The following is a 23,961-nucleotide window of genomic DNA, read 5'->3' as shown; positions in this document are numbered from 1 at the left end:
AGTACAAAACATGTCTCATGATGCTATTTCTATTCTCAGGTGTTTAAAAGCTCTTCATAAATAATTTATTATTATCGTAGTAGTACCTATCCTGCCAATTACTTCATTTTCCGAGGAGTCTATTACCTAATTAATACCTTAAATTACTGAAATTGGCATTTCTTTGCTCCCACAACCTATAATAATTACTTGCCTTAGTCTGCAGCTGTTTTTTGTTGTTGTTGTCTGTTTGTTTGTTTGAGGCAGGAAAATTCAAGAAAAACTGACAGTACTTCTTAGGGAGTCAAAGCTTTTGTTCTGTTGCATCTACGGTTGTCTAACAGTTTCTATGGTATTTTTCATTTTTCCCTTGTCCCACTTTGGTTGAATATATTTACACTACATTTCAGTGTTTTAGCTAGCTCTGTAGAAGAAATTGTACTAATATACTGCAGAACTGTAATGAAGCCGAAAAAACAAGAAGGGTATGGTTCCAGACAGCGCGGCACATGCGTTTTTTAAAGGTTATCTTCACATAAACTTTTACCACAGTTCGACTGTTTCTTGGGTGTGTGTTTTTTTGGTTTTTTTTTTTGTTGTTTTTTTTTTTGACAAACCATTGAAGTTGGTTTCCTGCTGTTCTACTGTTTTCTCTTTCAGCTAAGCTTGTGGTTGGTCTTTTACAGATTTTCTTCCTAGTTATCACAGGCAGCTCTTGATTTCCCTAAGTATTTCAGGAGAATTGGACTTTTCTTTCTCAGATAGAATGAACCCAAATTTTTCACACACCAGGAAAGGATCACCCAGCTTTCAAATTCAGATGTGGACTTCTGAATGTGTCTGTCTGTGAACATGATATATTCAAGAAAGATACCACACCAAGAATAATTTTTGTTATTAATATGAATTGTTCTTTCTACTACTTAAAACACAATCGCTCTAAAATGAAAAGCTTAATTAGCTTCCTCATGGCACTACATTTGTAGCCCAACCTGCCAAATAATGTTAAATTTCCAGTTGGCTGAGAAATTCAGTACAATGCTACCAGTCTTCCACAGGCACTAAGAGATTTTCACAGCAAAACCTGTAGTTTTGACTCTCCAGACCGTTATAAATAATAAGTAATTTATTTTCTTCGTTTAAATCAAATTTGCAAGTTAGATATATGTAATTATTTAAAATCTATGCTGGCAGATAAGGTTTCCTAAAGTCTATGGCAGTTTAGGCAGGTTTTTTTATCTATGACAGGACCTAATTTTTGCAGGCAAAATCTAACAGAGACCTAGGATAGGAACTAAGATGCATGAATGGACTGTCTTCCTTTACAGAGAACACTATTGTGAATCCCTTGGACACTGTCATTGTTGATAAACTAAACTCCTTCCTCAGTCAGCCTTCTGTGTAGAATTATGTATGGGCACAGGCTTTGAAAAACTGAGACACTTCTGGCTATTTATGCATCTATTCACAAGTGTTGGCCGTATTAAAATATTAACAATACTTACAGAAAATATAAAGAAAATAATTTATAAGAACGTAAATAAACAGTTGCTTTGTTATAATTCCTTGTGGAAAAGAAGCTCAAAGATGTCATGCAGACCTGTTCAAAAATTAGTATTAGACATTTGCAGTGTTTATTTCCACCTATTTTGTTGTTTAACTTCCTAGAAAAGTATTTTTTATAAAAACTACAAACTATTATGTTATCAAACAAACCCATGGAAAATACCAATGCCTGCCACACCCAGCACTGTTTGAAGTCTTTCTCTCAAAGCAGAGTTTATTATTCAAGTACATAAAAAGCTAGCAGCCTTAATCAAAGCTAGCTTCAATATTCCATGACCCTTGTTTTGCCTCTCAATCTCTGGGAAAGGACTAACTTCATTCTGAAATTTCATTGACATAAAACATTCGTTCCAAACACTTTTTTTTTTTTTTGGTCTACATTACCCTATAGACCTTGTTCATTTCTTCATAAGACAGAAGTATGTAGTTTTACACAACATAGTAACTTAAATAAGAATGTTAACAAAGAGGAAGCATAACTGCGCATTCACACTACACTGGTTACTTTGGACTAGCTTCACAGCTGTGGTGCAGCTCACTTTAATGCTCTTGCATTCACTTTGGGAAAAATACATAAGTATTCACTTTTGGGAAAAATACACGGACATTTAGGACTAAAATGCCCACATAACAATTAGCGAAGGCCAACAACATCTCATAAATTCACACCTCAGCTTTGCACCAACTCTCACCAGAGCCAACAACCAGCCACATAAAACATTATTCTAATCAAATGTACAACAATTCAGTTGAGTTAATTGAATCAGTACTCAGTTGAATTAAAGCCTAGGTAAAATTTGTTTTTTAAATGTTTACTAAATTGAAGCTTTGATGCCTTACAATTCTGGTAATAGGCAATGCTGGCAGCATTAATGAGCTTGTAAGGAATCCAGATTAAACTGCTTTGATTGCCATCCAAATAGTAAACATAATGGTTTGTCAACAGTTTTGCAGCCTGTGAAATTTCCATATTGCTTTCAGCAGGAATGTCATTCCTAAATAAATCATTTTTTAAGATTTCAAAATAAGGCTTCAAATGCTAGCACTCCAGAAAGAGAGCTCCCAGATGTGTTGCCTCAGAGCAGACAAGGATCATCAGCATATTGAGGATACCGGAATATATTTTTCTGATATGCTCTGCCTTATGAGGCATTGACGATCTTGATATAATAGCTGTTTAAGTCAGTCTAGACTACTTCAAAGCCTTCCCAGAGAGCTGAATTTCAAAATGATTAATAAATAAATAACAATTCTGAATTTATGTCTGCATTTGATATCCATGACCTTATACTTCCTGATAATTGGACTTACCAGGAGCCTTGAGACCATTTTTTCTTGCATTGGCAAATAAAGCAAAATAGGTTTCAGCAGCTCTAAAAAGCCACAGACCAAACATTTATTAACCAGCATTACTGATTAATTATTGACTGAATTGTCATTTTCTGGGACTGTTAGAGGAAGGAAAAGGAGTAAAGACAATACATCTGTCACTTTCTGAATCTTGGTATCTATGGAAGCATCATTCAATTAAAAGGACATAGACTGTTTTTCCCAGTATCTAAAATGACAAGGACAAATTAAAATGTTCTGCTATATGTACAGCTATGTCACTGTGCAAGAGCCAGTGACAGCTGGTCACCAGCAATTGTGGACAACTGACATTCTCAACTACTTCTGTAGAAATAGCCCATGGATTGCCGACACTCACTTTACAATGCTTGAACAAAAGCAGACTTGTAGCCTCTCCTAAAGGTCAAGTTTATTGGGTGAACAGTATGTGAAAGGATACAAGAAGTATTTTTATGTACCTTTGTTTTCAACAGCCTAAAATCTAGATGTTTGACTGGTACAATTAGAAGACCGTGTATGTAGCTGATTCCTCTTCCTCACATTTTTCATTTGCTTGCATGGATAAGGATGTAGGGTCACAGTGAAAATCATGTTCTGTCTGATTCTGATTGTGCAGATGGATCAAGCTAGCACAAAAGCAATGATTTTTTTTTAATAGTAGGAAAAAGCTGACCCCCAATTCCACATTCAACAATGGCACAGCATATGTAGTAATTGCCATCTGTGGATAATTGTTTAATTGGAGGGTTATGGAGCCAGAAAGGATTTTGTCTTTCCATTGTTGTCTGTATTACAATATTTTTTTTTGTTTTCCTCTTTATTAAATTTTTAAGAAAATTGAGAAAATAAGAGCAACAACTTAATAAATTACCAACAACCACTAACAAGGACATCAGAACAAATTAACAAAAACAAATAGTCTGGATTTGGCTTTTGTTTGTGTATTTTCGGACAATGTAGCACAGCTGAGTCTTCTCATCTGGCCTTCGAAGCTAGCTTCTGGGTAAACTGTAGTGGGCTAACACTAATACAGGGCCAGACACACAGACTTATTTTCGTACATAGGAGAACACTGTAAAAAATGGAAAATCATTCATGACCAGCTACAGCTGGCCACTGGCACTCACAAGTATCTTTACACACAGTATGTATTATCCTGCCAATTTCAGACATAAGATCTTGGAAGAACATGAGCTCGTACTTCCTAACAGTTTCTGTTTCATGCATCAACTTTTCATAATGAAACAAACCAAGTTTTTATAGATGATTAGAAGATTAAGTAAATACGGCAAAAAGTCATTGATATGTCACTAATCTGTAATTTACATCATCTCTACTATAGATTTAACACCTACTTTGGGTGGAAGAAAAGTAGACATTTTCTGCCACGCTATAAATGATTTTTCCGAGGAACACAGAACAGCAGCCTATCACAAATAGAAAGTAGATTAATCTGAAGTGGCCAACAATGGTTTTGATCAATGTTGCACAACAGAAGCATCTTTCAGCTGATGGTATCTAACCTGCTATTCGACCTAACAGCAGAACCAAATAAACTTTAGAAAATAGTTCAGATAATGTATTAAACTCTGACCTGGAGCATGACTGTTTGACTGTTTATTGAAGGGTCCTGCCACCTCTTTTTCTGTTTTTCAAGGTTTTACATTTAAGTGATTTTTCTTTCATTTTGAATTAAAATATTTGCAACTTAATATACATGGCTTTTTTTTTTTTACACTGAAAGAGAGTATGAAAAATTATGAATAGAACCTCTTCAAATATTGTATATCTTTAAAAAATATACTTGAAGTAAATTCCATAAGAATTAGGAGATAAAGCTCAAGAGGTAGGCTATTTAGGTAGCAGTTAAAAAAAGCCTTCAAGTAAGGAAGTCCATAAATAAGGTTTAGAAAACTCATAAAGCATTACTGCTTGAAAGAAATTTTATTTGTACTAGAAAAAATGCGTATTAAACTCTACTTGTTGCAGTACATCAAGACTTCAGGTATCAGAAATTAGCCACCAGAGGGAGCCCATATAATCTGGTATAAGGGATATGATCGTACAAAGAGAAATTGAAGTTACACAGATGAGAATTTAAGAAAATAATTGCATGTACAGAGAAACATTATAAGTTGTTCCTAATCCACAAAATAAACAGCCCTTCTACAGTACTTCCTTCCAGATTCATATTTATATTTAGATCTGTAGAAATAGGAAAGTGAACCCTGCTGTAAAGTACTATGACTACAATTTTAAAATACTGAAATAAACTAAAATACTTTGTTATGCATTATCCTTTTGTTTGTTATTGTTGTTCTCAAAATTCAGTATTTCAGAATGTTCCACAAACTGATTCAGTATATTGGTCTACAAATAATATGGGAAGGTGAAGGCCTACACACTACTGATGATTATTAAATTGTTTCTTTCAAATATATTCAGGACCAGAATCTTAAGTAGCAGTGAGAGCACTAAGACATTTTTTCTACATTTGTTTTGTACTCCAAGTCAGTACCATTTTTATACATTGAATACTTAGATTTATCTGAGAAGCCCTCTCCTTCTGCAGCATAATTACTAAATTCATATCACAGAAAGACTTCTAGAATTTGCTTCATGGTTAAAAATGTCTTTCTATTAAGAACAGTTCTCAATTGTGGAAAAGCATTTTTGAATCAAGAAAAAGCTGCTCCTCCCACACTGGATGTTTTCATTTCGTTCTTACAGAGGTGATACCTCACTTTGCATCCCAAATATTTGTATTTGTCAAAGCTATATGACTATAATAGAAGCAGTAATTATAACTAAGACCAATCTTTGACACCTCACAACTTCTTGTGAATTTCTATTGCTACTGAATTTGCCTATGCTTTCTCTCTGCCCCATGGCAGCTTTACAAAATTAATATCAATATAATTTCACTCTGTAAAAAAAAAAAGACAACATGCATACATTTCCACACTAAAAACATAATCCTTCCTTAAACCTTTTTGCTGTTAAAATAGTTACAGAATTGAAAAAAATAGAATTTGCCATGGCAAAAGTTTTTATTTGACTCAAGAGAATACAAATGGAATATGACAAAATCTGTAAAGCAGCTAATAAGTACACAGTGTACAACTTCTCCCACTAAATTAAAAGGTGAAGTGCTACTTTTCTTATGATTGCCATGTTGTCTGACAAAAAAAAAAGTGTATTGCCTGAAACACACAGTGCTCTAGAATACGCTAGCACAGGTCTTTGTAACACACAGAGTCGGGATCCTGAATATAAGACAGTGACCCCTACACGTGACATTTTGGCCACAGCTAGTCAAAGAGGCTTGAATACTGAATTTTCACCTGTCTTCATCCTGAATTCAGTCCAACTGAACATGAATCCCTGAGGTGTGTACTTTTTCTTTCTTACTCTTTACCAAAAAAAATGTAAGACACACTGGAAAAGTTTGACAATTTTTCCATATACAATCTTGCCTCATCCCACTCATGTACAAGCATTAGCAGATCACAGAGTGAATATGTAACAATGTTATATTAAAAACACAGCACAGAAGCATTGTAAGATACCTAATAACCACATTTAATAATTCAATATAAATGCTTAAGATCTAAGCTACTCCGTACACCCTTGCTCTGAAAAAAACATGTTTTGATACTATAAGGCAGAGATGCTAACAAGGACTCCCAACACTCCACACTCCAAGAAAAACAGTATTACCAAACTTCTGTATTCACACATCTAGTGACCATGTTCCCATGCCTGAATATTAAACTGAACTCTGTATTTTTCCTGTAATGTTAGATACACAGTAATGTGAGATTGTCCTTTTACGCGAGCCCAGGAAACACAACACACCCAACAAGCAGTACTTTCAGAAAGTACTCGTAAATTTGTGGCTGATAAAGAACAAACCAATCTACACATAATCTACTAAAAAGCATGATTTTGTAAGCTAACTAAATAAACCAATGGAACTGTTACAACAATTCTATAATCAGCTTTACAGACACCTGTTCTGAATATATCCCTAAATTTGTATTAAATTTGGAAATATAATTTGTGCTGAAGCACATAGAATAAAGGCAGTTTTGTGCAAGGAACTTCATTTTCTGGACAAACTTCACTGACATCCCAAGGAACAGTATAGTTTAAAAGCTTCCTCAGAAGTCCACATCTGAGGACTCTGAGCTATAAATTGTTATGCTTTATGAACACGAGTCCTAGAAATACATAATAAACTGTGTGTTGTTAAATTTCTATGAAATATTTAATATCAAAGCTAATGAACTCTGAGAATTTTGAAATTTTAAGTATGTTACAACAATAGCATGTTAACAAATAGGGTTTGCCTTTTGATTAGGAGAGAAAATCTACAGTATTAAAATTAAAATTTGCTCCTCTATTTTTAATCTCTTACCAGGTCTTTCCTTGCCAGTTCCTTTTGACTCAGCAAATTTCTGTATTAAACTCTCAACTGTAGTATTTGTCATGTTATTAATAAACTCTTCGTGAACCTTCAAAAAAAACAAACAAAATACCACACACAACAGGAATTTAAAAAACAGTAATTAAAGAAATTTCATTAACTTCAGAAAGTGTTTATTTTTCACTCTGGAGTTTAAAATGCTTCCCTCTAAAATATATTAACTTCCAGAAATCAACAGGCATTTTATCAAGGAAATCCCTTTTTATTGCTTTAGCATTGGTAATTATGTACACAATACACATACAAATGAGGAACGAAAGAACACAGACTGATGACAAGTCTATGATTTATTTCCATTTCTTCTATCTAAACTACTTTTCTATATACGCTTTTCTGAATTTGTCAACAACATGCCCCACGACAATGTCAGGAAGACAAACTGTCCCCTTAAGCCAGCACCAGTTAAGGGTGTGAACAGTTACCACTGTATTATCACAGTTTCCACCTGCTTGAGTAAAAGCGTTACTGTTTTAATGGTTTTGGTCTGGCAAAGGAACATGCTGTTAATATGAAGTTTTTGCAACAAGGCAGTAATATGTTTTAGAAATAAATAGCATGAACCTTGTGACCACCATTCACCAGCAGAAAACCTCAAAACTAAGCAAACTAGTGACTCAAAGTATACACAAATAAAACTGCAACACATCAAAAAAACTGAGGACTACTTATAAGGATTATTAGTTAGACCAGCTTGCATCTGAAGAAAAGATACTACAAAAACTTATTTTAACACTGTTACTGGAGGCCTTTCCCTAACAGCATCATCAAAAATTTTGAAACTTTTCAGACAATATAATTCCATGTTTTAGTTAAAGAAAAGAGGAAGTACCCGTATTACGTGTAAAATGAGTGTTAATTTAATATCTAAGGAACAGAGCTTTGAAATACACTAAACATCCTTCAAATGGTCAAAAGACATTATTTTCTGTTAGCACAAAATTTATTGTTTGTTCAGACTTATTCTGTAGAATTTGTCATATTGAATTTATAATTGCAACAGGAAGCAGTAAAGTTTTTGGCTCATATTGAATTTAGATATTAAAAAGATTTCCAATACAATGAACAAAATCAGAGCTGATCCATTCAATAAAATTTATCAGAGAGGCTTGGATAAGAGAATAGATTGCACACATCTGAGAAGACCAAAATGGCTATTTAGTAGATATTCAAATCTCCTTCAAACTTCTGACAAGCAAATTCAGCACTGATACAATATATGATACCTGTGGTAAAAAGAATCAAATCTGCTTCAGTCTTTTAAATTCTGTGTTTTGTTACTATTTATCTCCTTCTTATTGTAATTTTAAAAGTTATTGCCATTTGAAAGATGTAGTCTTGCAATTACACAAGCACAAGTTACACAAACACAGTAAGGAATGTTCCATTTAGTAGTTAAGAAAAATATGTAGCATAATCCAAATAAACAAATGATAATATAAAAATTACCTCTCCTATTTGTAAATGAATTTCCTTTATGGTATTTGACAATGATTCTATAATCTCTTTCATATGAAGAAGATGTGTTTCTTCAATGTCTTGAAATTTCTGTCAACCAATGGAAGCAATTATTCATAATGAAAATAATTTTTGAAATGCTAAAACTTACATCATAATAATTAAATGTACTAAACAGAAAAAAAACAAACTTTTTTTCCAGATCTTTATTACAGTGATTACAGTATTTAAGAAAGGAAGGTGTAAAACTCACAGTTACAAAATAATGTGCTTTATAATATATCCTTTTGGAACCATTATCTAGCTTTTTTACTTCCTTTTTCAGCTTTCATCAATCTTGATTTTTCAAAAAATCTGACCTATTTTTACCAAGAGAAAATAGGGTTGAAGAAAAAATCTCTTTTCTCCATTACTGAAAGATCTCATGATTTTTCATCTAATTTCAGAAGTCCTATTACTGAATCTGTTTTGTACTTCCTCAGCACCCTCTCCTCCTGATCACAACATATACATACTTTCTCCAGTTAAATCGATATCCTTTGCTTCTTTAAATATAATTAATTTGTTTTATTTTTAAACTGACTGTATATAATCTTTGGAGTTTGTTTGGAATTTGTTCCCCTGTTCCACTTTACCCACACTTCCATCATTTTAAGAGCACTTAGAACATCTCTAAGAAAAGAAAAATTTCCTCATTCTACCCAACCCTTAGCCATAATCATCTTGAAATCTTTCTTTACTCCTGCTCTCTACTGATTCTCTTCCTACCTCCGTAACTGCCTTTTCAAGCGTGACCAAACTTCGGAGCACCATTTATTCCTCTCTATTTTTACAAGGTTCTCTGAAGATCATCTTTACATTTCATACTTTCTGGTAGTCTGATTCACAAACACAAGCATAACTCCATACAAGTCAAATATCTGTATCTTCTAAACTCTCAGTCTGTCTTTTGCCACACTCATATATGACTCACTAGACAACAGTAAGCCAATAAGCAGACTAGAATAATCTTTTTTTTTTTCCCAGCAGCTTTCCTTGTTGATCACAGAGGATAGGGTCAAACTCTGTAGACTATTCTATGATGCCACTATTTTTACCAATTGCCTGATTAAATAAACTGCACTATTTTGCTTTCAAACATATCTGTGGTCCATGTCTATACATACTCTCAGTCACAATCAGGGTGCCAGCACTTGTACACAATGTGATCTTCCAGCCTACTTCTACTACCTAATGTTTACCTAAACTCAAAGTGAACTTTTGAGATTATACGAACACTGCTGCCTTCAGGTTTGGTTGAAGATCCCCATAAAACTGTGCAAAACTGATGTATCATTCTCTTTTAAACTCTTCTCTATGACGCGTATCAAAACAACCGGCCATTCAGAGATTTTTGCCTGTTACGTCAGTGGATACCACGATTCCCCTCAAGCCACTCCTGCCATTCTCGGTTTCCTTATTTCTTGTTTATTGTTCTATCTGCAATAAAGTCTTTGAAGTAGAAGCCATCTTTGCCTTGTACAGTACATAACACAAAGATTCTGATCAAAGACTATCTCAGCACTGCAATACAACCATATCATTCATGTCACAGATAGAATCATTAACAAAATTGTTTACTTGAACTTGCCTGTTCTGAAGGGATATACTGAGACATACTGAAATGTATCTATAATGCTAAGACCCAAGTACAAGTCACTTCTTAGTGTTTTATGCTAAATTAAAAATGAAAAATCTTCAACTATCCTTAACTGTCTAACTCAGCATACACAGCGTGTGATCCATTTTTAAACATTCTTTTCAGTTTTAAAATGTGAAGAATTACTACTTTAACTTTATGTATATATGCAGATTGCTTAACATCAAGGTCATCTGAACAGTCAACTGTACTTAATTCTAGTTAAGACAGAAGGCTTTCAAAGAAAAATAATTTAGCGCTTTCAGCTATTTGATCCTTTCCAATAACTGACTGGATAACATGATTTTTTAAAAAGCTTCTGACAAGTTGGAATACTTTGCAAATGAGACATCATGTTTTCTTAGCAATTGCAGAGCAATTATATAATACAATCACAGCCTTACTCAGAAAAAATAAATCTTTCAACATAAGGAATTTCATTCAAAACCAATTTCTAAATGACAAATTAACTATATTATTATTCTTCTATAATCACAACTAAACCTTCCATCTTTATTGCAGCAAAAAATAAAACTTGCAATTCAAAATTAGGAAGATCGTATTTCAAAATTTAACCTCTCAAAATCATGTCTCACAAATCACTTCACTTTGATAACTGCAGATAAGATAGTAAATGACAAAAAAGGAAAAATGAAAAAAAAAATGCAACAGATTCAGTGGTGGAGGGTCAACAAGGAGGACAGCTAAGTGAAGACATTACTACATGATTACCTGGGATAAAGCCGCATCAATTCAAGATGTTAGTGTTCTCAGAACAATTTTATCTGAACAGCCCAAGACAGACTGAATAAGCCAACTATTTTTGCAATGAAACAGCAGAGAATGACCACATTCCTAATTTGTTTCCTGAACTGGTATATTTCAAGTGAAATATAACCCAAATTAAGATAATCTGGGGTGTGCTTAACTTAGGAGGGGTCTTACACATATTCACGGGTTTTCTTATTTTTCCTATCACATGATATTTAAAGTAGCTGTCTTGCAACCAAACTTTAGATGCAGCTACGCTATTACACTTAAAATGCAATAATTGAATAGGTACGACTTACACAGGTAGAATTTTCAGTTTCAGCACAGACAGTCATGAAAGGTATTAAGAGTTTTCAGTTATCTCTTATCATCTTAAACGAAATATAAAGTTTGAGTAAAAGGGTTATTGCAGCTAAAGAATAACCGAAGACATTCAGACAAGTATGGCCTGCCATGAGAGGTAAATATGTACCATTTTTGTACTGGGAAAAAAAAAGAAGCCATGAGTATCGTCATGCTTTCCCAGCTATAATATCCACTATGGCAAAACCTTTTTTCTCTCTAATGTTCAGTCATGCTTAAGTACCTAATACCTACCTAACAACATAAACAAGGGGGGGAAAAAAGCATCTTCATATTGTGTCTCTAGATACAAAATAAGTCTTTTCTTTTCTTATTCTTTTGTTGTACTGGATTCTTCAAATGGCTTTTCTTTTAGCATATCACGAATAGCTCAGCTAGTTTGCTTGCTGAAAGTCTCTACATTTTCCTTCACTGATTCACTGACAATAAAATCCATTTCAAATACTCTTCATGTCTATCTCCTGTCAGTCTAAATAAGAACTCTATTACTCATAGCTTTCTTGCTCATTAGTGAAAAGTTTACAGCGCAATTTAGCAAGGCCAGTTCATTAAAGTCATACTTACACACTTCAAGCCAGCTTAAGAACACAAACCTCCACCCTTGGTAACACACTGCCTTTTCCTTTGTGCCAGCACAAATGCTTGTGTGATCTCTTAATAAACTAGAACCCACATCTCCTCTGGGTTAATGTTAACCTTCCTCAATACATTAGTTTTATCTGGCTTAGCTCTACAAGGCTGTTTCTCAAACAAATACACGACAAAAGACCAGAAAGAGGGCAACTACTGCTTTTGACTGCAACACTAACTTAAAACATGTATTGAAAACAGAGCTTCGCAAATCAGAGATGATAGAGAAGGACAACAGGACATAGAACCTTTACCACAGCACCCATGAATTTCCTTAATGATTTTTTTTTAAATAAAACCTTTTATAACACTGAATAACTGCAATCATCACTACACAATTAAACAAACAAACAAAATATTTAAGATTCACATTTTTACAAGGCGAGGAAAAGAATGTACTTAGCCAAATTCAACTCAAACTGAAAAGAAAAGCTTGGGGCATAGCTCCTCTATCAGAACCTAGTCAAGATACTGCACAAAGAAGATGCCTACTGGAAATTCTCCAACAAAAGGGTATCAAGACTCCTAATATAAGTCACATTAAAGGCAGACTTTAGCAGTAGTATACCTGAGCATTTTTTTGTCACAAATGCCTGGACTGGGGGGTTGCAAGGAAGACTTCTGGTATATGATATATTTGCTATTTTTTCTTTAACGTCTGTGTTGAGTATGTATTCAGAGATGAACTAGATCAAGTTCTAATCAAGTTTTCAAAGTAGAAAAGCAGTTTACAGTTTAGGACAGCACAGTTTTTCTGTATCAACCTACACAATTCCCTTACTGTAAAATTCAATTAGTTGAACTATTAATTTAATTCTTAATTTCCAAGAAGTTAAGGAAAATGCTAACACTTGTACACTTCTACATTAATAACATGTAATAAGTATGACATAATTTTAAAAAAAAATTCATCTTTGAAACTAAGCAAAAGAGCAAAGAATTTCCAACCAAAAAGAAAACTCCAATAACTCTAATCTTGTAAAAGCTTTTTTTCAACCAAAAAACGTATACAAGTAATTATGTCAACTAAATATTAAAAAGAGCAGAAATGGTGCATTTTGCTTTTTGAAATCTGGGACAGTCTTCTACCGAAAGATTTAAAAAAAAACTTTATAAGAAGAAACAGAATGTTCAAGCATACGGAGAACATGATATCCTTTGTAATACACATTAAAACACCTTAAAATAAAAAACAAAAACATTTGTTCATTTGACATTTGAATAGAGGTAAGGGCTTTTGACCACCTCAGATAAGCACTTAGGGGAAGACTCTTTAACAAGCTGTTACTGAAATGTTTTGCTGGAATGATAATGAAAAAACCATAATGGGTCACGGTATTGTAACTCCTGTCAACGAATTCTAGGTCACCAGCAATTCACAGGATTTCCTGCATCATCACAATGCATCTACAACACTTACAGAAGTTCATTTTGTTTTCTTACTAAAAATTTCTTCAAAATGTCTTTCTGAAGTGCTAGTATTTCAGTGTGTTATTCAAGGACACTGCCATCACAATACATATGGCCAGCGTTTGTCTTTCAAACCTATTACTTTTGACAGCACAGTTTACATCAATTTCCAAAGGAGATCATTCTATTTTGAACTAATTTTTCAAAAGCCTTGATTGCTGGTATCTTCAGAGAGATAAAATAAAACATATTAATTTATTTTAAAAGTGTCTTGTTTAATATAACACTTACCTGTGCAGTTTCTGTCATTTTCTGCTCAAAATCAGATTTAACTGTAGCATATTTCTCCACATACAGTTTATAGGTATCTGTAGCTTTTTTCGATTTAACTGCTGCCTATGGATCAGTACAAAAAGAGTGTCAATCCAATCATATCTAAGGCTTTTAAAGTCACTATCTGAGAGAAAGCATAGGATGACGTATAAAAAAGATCCAGGGGCATATTAAAACAGCAAAGTGTCATAACAAAATTTTACCACCAAATAAATTAGATTCAAACTGTTACAGATTTCTGCATAAAATCATTATGCTGCTTAGAATAAGTCACATAAAAAAGGTAACAAAGCAACTACCTCATTTAAATTCCTTTCTCTTATCATCAATGACTAATTTATAATACACTTGTTTTGAGATCAACATTTTAAAGTATGTGTTGCTGAAATTAAGCTATTTCACTGATACATAAAATATTTAGATATACAACAACAAAAACAGGAAAAAAGCAGGGTTGAAATTCAGAGTAAACAGTTCTTAGTGCAATTCTGAAAGAGTCAATTGTAAAAAAAAAAATAAAACAAGAAGGCACTTGTTAGAAGTGAAAAGAAAAAAATAAGGAATGTGGAAAAAATAATGGAAAATGAGTAAGAGAAGATATTTGAAAGTGAAATTAATGCAGAACAAAGTGATGGACAGGTTCATGCAGCTCAGATTTGTTTCTAATAGTATTTTTTGGCATTATAATGATTTTTTTCATTATTTGTTTTCAATAAACCAAAGTTTTCTTTCTGTGGACTTGATATTTTTAAAAGATAAAAAGAAATATAGGAGAATCTCAATATAACATGGAAAAAAATGAATGAAGTAACTGTTTTTGGTGGGGAAGTTATTTTCAAATTTTACAGCATGACAGGAGATTAAGTTTTTTGAACTTTGATATTTTTGCTACATCCAAGTAAAAAAAAAAAACACACAGATTAAATAAAAATTATTTCTCATCAGCTTTTTTCTGCCAAAGAAGTTCGAAATACCTTCTTTATCTGAATGAAATTTCCCACCAGTTGTAACAATTCAGAAATACTTTTCAGTTAGTGACATGAGTGAAGACAGAATGTTTACTATTCTAGTTCTGAAGAGCTTTCCTCTCCTCTTTCAAAGGGATTTTATCAGTCCCAGATTAAAGACAGCAACTACTACTCACTTGCGGTGAGTTATAAAGCTGACCACTGTCTATAACATTCAAATCAATTAATACAAAGATGCCCTCTGGAAGAAGATAATTCTATTCTTCCTCTTCCAAGAAAAAATAACCCAAAATCACAAGTAGCAATATACCATTAGCACTTGTTTATCAGGGGAAACATCAAACAGGACTTCAAAGGATGAGGAATTGAAGGTGCAGTTCAATTTATCAACTTACTGAGAAAGCTTAAGCAGACCTTGCTCATGTAGTACTCCAAACCCAGCAAAACAGAGCATCAAAATACCTTATTGTACAAAGAATATGGATCCTTCAGGCATTAAGGACAGCAGGACAGGATGTATCAGACCGACCTACAATTTGCCCTGAATTTTGCTTCATGATTCTTTCTCCTGCATATTCACACAGGGGAACTCCCAAGAAGAAAACTGTCCTATCTTGTTTCCCAAATATGCTTTACTTTATTGGAAGTACAAGGTGCTCTATAAACACTTGGTTTTAAAAATAATTATGATTGCTTTGCAATGAGAGGATTCCGAACTTGATCATTTGAAACGAAAGGAAATGCCAAACTAAAAGACTTCAAAAAAGTTTCTTTTGTGAAGTATTATGTAACTGAACCCTGCGTGCATGGGATTTTGACAAACAAAATGTTCTCTGCCTCTTGTCATCATGTTTAACTATGAGCAGAATCATGAGTGTTGTCTGCTGAAGAGTACATACAGAAAACAATCAGCAAGACAGACAATGATGGAACGTGAACATTGCATGATTAGCTACTAATCCCTTCTGAAAACAGGACGTATCTATTCTCAGGTACAGCAATTGCTAGAGTTCTATTTAGCAGTTTTACAGTAACTGAAATAATAAAGATTAGTCAAGAATTTTTTGTCAAGTCACTATAAATACAGAAGTTAACATGTCAGAGAAAAACAGGAAGTTATTACACAAGCTAACACTAACTATCAGCTGCAATTAAAATTGCAAGCTTTCATGCCTCCTCAGATTCTTTGATAAAGTATCTCTCGAAATATTAAACTTAATGATAAGCTCTTAGCATACTGGCACAAATCCTCTGTCTTGTGATACAGTAGGTATTGTGTGATTTTGAGAAAAACACTCTTGATGTTCTGCTAAACATAACAAAATTATTCTCTGCCAAAAGAAAAATATACGAAAACAATCTTTATCACGATTCTAAAAGTACAAGTGTAAATTTTAATAAAGACGTGATGGAAGGGATGTGATAGTCACAGTTACTAGCTCCCACCAGAAACGTTTTTGAAGTACTAGCTGAGTTTCAACCATGCTGCCCTATTGTTTGGACAAAATTATCCAAGAAAGATGCATAAAACATCAGAAAGTGGCCCTTGTCCTACAGCATTTCCCCTCCTTCTTCTACAGTGACATAGCTATTAGTAAGACTGATTTTTTTGATTGTTTGTTTCTGACCAGAGGAGGGATTATGGATTATATCTTAAAAGCAAGCCTTCCATCAAGTCAACTTTTCTAACTGAAAAGTTCTGAACTACTTTCAGAAGTTCAGAAAAGTAAATATATTTTGAATAGACTGGCAAGAAAACATCTGCTGTCCCACATATTTTTGATTCATATCTAGAATCCAACACAGATTGCTATTTGAAATACAAATCAGGGGAAAAATAGATTTAAATTAAAAATAAAACAATCAGAACATTGTCAACTGGATCACCGTTGTCATCAATGAACCAACCCTATCTGCTCCACCAAGATTACAGAAAAAAGGTACTACGACCATTTTAACATGAACAGACCAGATAACCTCAAAAGAAATAGGCAGAGGTATCAAGATTAAAAAAGAGAAAGTATAGAGACAGGGAAACATAACCACTTCCCTCTACGTTGTTTCCTGAAATCAAGAGAAAGTTTCAGTTTTCCCAGCAGGTTGATGTAGGTGATCGTTCCCCTCTACTCAGCCCTGGTGAGGCCACACCTATAGTGCTGTGTCCAGTGCTGGACTCTCCAACTGCTAGATAGAGACAGGCACACTGGAGAGAATGCAGCAAAGGCCCACAAAGACAAAGGGATTAGAGCACCTCCCCTATTATGAAAAGCTGAGAGTGCTGGGCCTGTTCAGCCTGGAGAAGAGGAAGCTCAGGGTGATCTTATCCATGCCTACAAATATCTGAAGAGAGAATGCAGAGGACAGAGCCAGGCTCTTTTCAATGCAGCCCAGTGACAGGACAAAAGGCCATGGGCACAAACGGAAAGACAGGAGGTTCTATCTGAACATCAGGAAACACTTCTTTATCATGCAGGTGCCTCAGTACTGGCACAGGTTGTCCAGAGAGGTTGTGGAGTCGCCCTCCTTGGAGATCTTCAAAAGCCACTTGGACATGGACCTGTGGTCCTGGCTTTAGGTGTCTCTGTTTGAGCAGAGGGTTTGGTCGAGATGGTCTCCAGAGGTCTCTTCCAGCCTCAGCCATTCAATGATTCTGTGAATGGATCAAACTCTCCCATGACCCAAGGACAGTACTAAATACAGCATCAGGATACTTATCCCTAGGGATTTTGATCTGTGTAATTGGGAGCTCCTAAATTAGCTTTGAAAGTAATGTAAGCTTGTTTTTCTTTTCAACGGAACAAACTTCAAATACTCTGACGATTAACTACTTTGTCCCTGTTGAAAGGACAATGTAAAAAACTCTCTACTCCTTAATTCAAAAAAGAGGGCATTGAGTGTTTGAATATTTACATAAGAAAATGCATTAAAAACGTAGTAGATGCTGAAACAATTACAAGAAATTTCTGTAAAAGCCACTAAATGAAATTACCGTATGAGGCAGTAATACAGCATAATTAGAACTGCAGTGCAGTTAGAGAGAACAGATAAGGAAGTAAGTGTAAACAAAACCTAACTAGGCATTCAAAGGATCATGTACATTATAAAATAGCTACAGCTTACCGCTTTTAGCCCGTTCTGAGCATTTCACTAATACAATGTGAATGTGTTACACCTGGACAACTCAATGAATTTTAAGAAAGATGTCACAGAATTACCTTATCGATTTCTCTTGGTGTTGCTCCTTCCTTTTTCAGACGTTCTTGTTCAAGACACTTTGCATTGTAGTTTTCCTTTGACTTCTGTAAGGCTTGAGTGATACTTTGAATGCTTTGCACTGCTTCCAATGTTCCTGAAACTTCTTCTTTAGTCTGCCAAATATCACATAGTCATCAAAATCCAACCTTCTGAACTTTAATGTTAACAAGTCACTGGACACACATAAGAAAAAAAATAACCTTTTTATAAGCTTTAATTTGTTCATCTCCATACTTGTGAACTTCTTTTATTAGCTCTTGTAATCTCCGCACCAGATCCAAGTGGCAGCTTGCTAGTTTTTCTGTTGAGGTTTTGAAAACATCCCAAACTGGTGCAAACGTCCTGCATTGAGGGGGGGGGAAAAAAAAAGTAATGTTCATCTGGATTTTTTTCCTTTCAATCAGCTAACTTTTGTAAAATAGTGCTAATGTATCAATGTTTACAGAAGTTAAGCTGTGCTCCTAAACTGAAGCAAATAAACAAAAACCCAACAACTGCTATGTTATAAATAACGTTATTATATCTTTCAAATGTACTATATGCTAACTTTTCAGTTTTTGCTGTTTTAGAGTCAACACAGGTAAAATATAAAAGTTTACTCAATCCACTCAGTCTTCTCTGTCATCAACACATGAGAATGACAAGGATATTCCTACAGATGATGCAAGAATAGCTCAAAAATTTAACATAAGTATATTTATGTGCATACTGTAATAGTGCTACATCTACTGATAAAAGCTCTCCATATTTCCATTTTCTGAAGTGTTAACTCTGTCCTCAGAGATGTTAAGAATGTGACTTTTCAATAGATTCATTCCATAATTTCTTTTTTCTTTTTTTGAGGTATGTTTTAAAAAATTAAATGATTAATGGATTTTTTTTTTGTAAGAAAGATTAGGCCTACAGCTCAGACTTCTTACATGAGGCTAAAGGCTTTTATTTTATTTGCAGTAACCACAGCTAGAAATAGAAATAAATTCACTGCCACATTTGTAGACAATATGTTCTCTACTCAGAACAATTAGGTTTGAGAGCACTTAATAGAAAGTCATGTTCATTATTTTGTCTGAGAAGAACTCAATCTTAAATATAGACGAACAAACAGCCCTCCTCATGTTTGGTTGTGTTGTCGTGTTTTTTTTTTAAATATCTAAATAAAGAACTATACTGTCTTTTATTTTTGTCATATCTGTATACTTTGTATGGTTGCATACTAGCTGAAGGACTAACAATCATTTTTAAAGGTGGCAAAGTTACGCTACTTTCAAGATTGCCACTAAAATATTCAGAAGCAAACTGGATTCTTAATATGTATGTAGTTAATTATTTCTCTCTTGTGCACACTTACCCAAGTTGTGTGTAATTGCTCGCTGATTTAGCTAGTTTTGTCATTGACCTAGAATATGCTTCCTCTATTGTAGCCCTGTCAAAGAAAACAACCAAAAGCACAATTGAAATTTTGAAGATACTTGAAGACAGATAAGCATGAATTCTAAAAATGCAAAGTACAGGACTGCTAATCTTGAGCTGAAAATTGTTCCATTTTAATGATCCCGCAAAAACTATATGCAAAACCAAAGAAATATGTAAAAAAATAAATAAATCTAAGAACATTGTGACAGAATGTTGAAGGGAACTGGAACAAGTAAAACTGAAGGACTCAAGACTCGCAAAAGGCAACACCTTCCTTCTTTTATTCTCTGCTTTTTCCTGTCTTTAGTAACAGCTAGAACAAAGTGACACGATCACTCATCTAACACTGTCTCAATACCTGAGATTTACAGAGCAGCATGATCGAATAAATTTGTAATAAAAACATTACACAAACTGAATGCTTACTGAGCGATCACATTTGTTCACCATAAATATAATGAGGTCTTGTGTAGCCTTTCTAGTTTTTTTCACGGTTTTAAATTCTATGCATAGTGACATTTGAGTCTGGAAAACAGTGAAGTGACATGCAGCAAAATGTATTCTGTTCCACTGTTTATACTTATTTTTTAAAGAAAGTTCTTTCAAAATCCAAGGGATTCAAAATCCAAGGGTCACCATTAATTCCTCTCAGGAAGAATGCTGAGAGCCTCTGTTGGGGCAGCTGTCATGGAATAGCTGTCACGCGCAATGTACCATAGCAGTGACTCCTTTCAAGTCTTTCCCACACCAGTCTTCCTATTGCTAAGGTTAAGATGCACACTATTTTCATTTTTGACCCTAAGCCAATACTCAGTACTTATGAAAATATGAAATGAAGTAGTAATAGTCACCTGAAACTCTGACAGATGTATTTAAGTCTACTGAACTTCAAAAATAACAAGCTAATCAGCTGGACAATCAACTAGGAGATGGCGATTAAAATGTAAAATGCAGCAACTCAACTTCATTTTAAATCTCACCTACAAACAACTACAAATTTATTCACCACAAGAAATTACACAACTTTCTTCTCCTTCCTCATATGTAAGTATTCTTGATGATCGGAAAAAGGTTTTAAGTTTCCAAGGCTGGGAAAGCTTACTCACTGAAAAAAGTACATATACTGATGTTTCTTTAATTATCACGATGAACAATGTGTTTTGATAAATTATCAAAAGCTTCTATCATTTTTTTCTAGATTTAATAGCTCCACACTTAAAAACGAACAAACAACAAAAAAAGCGCTTTTTGACCAAAATCCACAGCTCTTTTCTTCAGAACAATTTACAGAATACTTTAATGAACGATCTTCACAACCCTGAAGTTATGAAACTTGCTACACATTATCAGCATACAACAGTTACAAACAATAAAAACAAAAAGATGCTGCTGACTGGTTGGGCACATTTATCTTCAGTTGTTGTATCAACTGACTTCCCAGAGCACTGATATACCAGTAACATACTATGAATGCCTGGTTAAACTAGTTTTTACTTATTTGAAAATGTCTTTGGTTGGGATCTGTTAAACATTTAAACTGAAATGGGAATACGTGCATTGCCAGTTTCTTCTGATCAAGGAGTTCCTTTTTAGGCCATTTATAGACAACTGGTGCACAAAAAGGTTTGAAAGACTTCTAGAGAAAAGCCAACACAACAACTATTCGGTTCCTAGTTGAGACCAGTTTCTTATATATACACATTTTAGGTGTTAAATACATACAAACATAACACACAGTTGACCTACAAAATCTTCCCAGTATGCAAAGTCTGTATTTCTAAACAAGAAAAGAAAGAAATGTGGGGTAACCCAATCTTTATACATTTTCACTCCTTTAAAGACAGCATGTCTATGCACTTTATCAAGAATAGAGCAAAGACACCTATGTTTCAGAAGAAAGACAGGTATCCCACCCGATCAAAGATTTAACAGTGCTGAGCAGAGTGCTCCCCCACATGTTCATTCTTTCAGGAAACACATTTCTGAACCTCTTCGAAGGCAGTAACTACTAACTAAGCAACTCTTCGCCATTCAGAGCAGCAGCATATCCAGAAAAAAAAGGCAGTGAAGAACTGTCCAAATATGTAACTGTCCCTCAGTCCTGTAAGAACTTTACCATTAGCAAGTACTCCAAAAGAAAAATGAGACAGTGAAACAACACTGTTGAAAACTGAATTGCAATTGACTTGGTAAATCAACACAGCCTAGAAAAATTATCTCTCTCTAATAAGCTCAGAAAGTTGCATATATAACAGAGACTAGAGTGCCCACAAGGATAAACTGCTACAGGTAGCAGTCTGAGGGTCAGACAGACCACGGTAGTTTTCAGTGTCCCACCAGATCCAGGACCTAGCCAAGGGGAAAATCTTTTGGTCCTCCCAGGAATATCCAGTTTTAACAGCACATACAGTACAAATACACTGTGTTCTTTCAAATGAACACATTACAAACATAGATACAATGGTTAAGTGCTCTAACTTTTTAAAGTATTATCAGTAACTCATGATCTGTCTCCTCTACCTATCCAGCAATTTTCAACTTTCACTCTCCTGTGTTTCCACATTCGAATAAAGCTACTTGCTACGTTCAAAAGGAACCAAAGGCAGCAAATGTGAACGTATGCAAGTTTGGTTTTCAGAGACAACAGCCCAGAAAACAGCACAGCCCAGGTACAAGCAGGGCATGAAAACACAAAATGTAGGAGGCACCTAATGAATCTCGCTCATCCACTTCCACATTGCCAGCAGAAAGGAGCAATGCAAAATAACATTCTATTCTATGTTCATCTATGCAGAGGAAGGAGGGGAACAGGTAACTGTGGACAACATCTCTTAATTACTTTGCAATAAACAAAGATGCAGAACAGAATGAAGTCAAGATAAGCAGTTCTGAAATAAAATATTTTTAGTGGTTTAAGTCAACATGAAAAACATTTAATATTTTAGACTAAAGATGACATAAATACCAGCTTCAGAAGCCCTGAACATTTCATACTAAACATCAACAGTGTGATATCCCTCCAAAGCAGGCTTTTACTAGAACCCTGTCTGGCTTCATAATGTGTTTTCTGGAATCAGGGACTCTTGAAACATAGAATTCCCTGGGTTGCGTACACCTTCAGACAGGAGCCTGCCCATCACACTGGGACTCTGCAATTCACCTACTTTGTGGAAAGATTTTTGTCATTTTCTCAACTCCAAGTCAGTTTGCAACTATACAAATGTCAGTGTCACTGAGCACCTGCCAGATCCACAGTGGTTACATTTTGCTGAGGTCATTGCAGGCCACAACAGAAATTCTGATGAAAAATTCCAGAAAACAAAGGCTGTTTTTTGGATGAATTTTACTGCAAGAAACCTTCACTGGAAGAGGTTTTCAAGTTAGTCTTTTACAAGTTTTTTCCACCTGTCATGTGGTGTCATTAACTGAATAAGACAAAATTCTGAACAAGACATATAATTAATTTCATCTAGAATGTAAATTCTTGCATTCCAAGTAGCAGCAATTGTCTTCTTCCATAAAGAAGACTGAAAACGGCAGTAAGACAACTGTTTAGGAAGTTGTCATACCTGCAGATTTCATTTCTCTTCATTCTATCCCATAAAGAACCTGGCTTATTTTCCATGTATTATTTTCTTATCCCAATATACCACTCCCTTTTCTTTTAAGAACTTGATCTCTCGACATCTTAATCTGAAAGGATAACTTTTAAAGATCATAATTGCAGTTGCTACTACCCCAACTCTACAGCTATGGTCAAAAATTTTGGGAGACTGATACTTTGTACTTGTTAAATTATTGTTTTTCTTCCAACCATGATGAAAATTGGGATTAATTTAAATAAACTGAGGGACCCCTAATGTGATACTCCAGATTTTTGCCTTTTTTTTTCCTTCAAATCAAATCCGAAAAACTGGAAGCTTATTATTAATTAATGCTTAAGAGTCACTATCCGGTTCTAAGTGAATGGAATAAATCTAGATATTCTTGTAGGATATGAGAGATCTTGAAACACTCACTGATGTTTACATATTTAGCATGTTACTGCAACACGTAGCAAACTGAAATAAAAGCCAAAAATAGTACACTAAAGACACAGAATCAGCAAGGATGAATACTTACCTTTCCCTAATAAAGTCTGCTAATTCTTTTGTTGACAAATGTCCATGCTTCATATTGTGATAGAGAACGTCAAAGCCATTGTTTCTTTCCCCCTAAGGATTAATAAAAAGACAGAAAAACCATGAAACACAATGTGCTAAAGCAATTACAGAACAAAGTATAGAACCTATAAAATTTAA

The 23,961-nt window shown here is 34.4% G+C and overlaps 1 protein-coding gene across 3 annotated transcripts in view; it reads right to left on the bottom strand.

The window, feature by feature from the left end:
* The window catches only part of FCHO2 (FCH and mu domain containing endocytic adaptor 2), a 97,138-nt gene that overhangs the window by 56,985 nt on the left and 16,192 nt on the right, over positions 1–23,961 (bottom strand). For all 3 annotated transcript variants that reach the window (XM_083816933.1, XM_083816932.1, XM_083816931.1), the window contains 7 exons: positions 23,783–23,874; positions 19,596–19,670; positions 18,448–18,589; positions 18,208–18,360; positions 13,983–14,087; positions 8,831–8,929; positions 7,316–7,412 (listed from right to left, as the gene is read on the bottom strand). In XM_083816933.1, coding sequence (XP_083673059.1) covers positions 7,316–7,412; positions 8,831–8,929; positions 13,983–14,087; positions 18,208–18,360; positions 18,448–18,589; positions 19,596–19,670; positions 23,783–23,835 — 724 coding nt within the window. In that variant the 5' untranslated portion in view covers positions 23,836–23,874. The remainder of the gene's footprint in view (positions 1–7,315; positions 7,413–8,830; positions 8,930–13,982; positions 14,088–18,207; positions 18,361–18,447; positions 18,590–19,595; positions 19,671–23,782; positions 23,875–23,961) is intronic.

The sequence above is a fragment of the Anser anser genome, assembly GCF_964211835.1.
Source record: "Anser anser genome assembly, chromosome: Z".
NCBI classification, from domain to species: domain Eukaryota; kingdom Metazoa; phylum Chordata; class Aves; order Anseriformes; family Anatidae; genus Anser; species Anser anser.
This window is presented reverse-complemented; position numbering and strand designations above follow the sequence as displayed.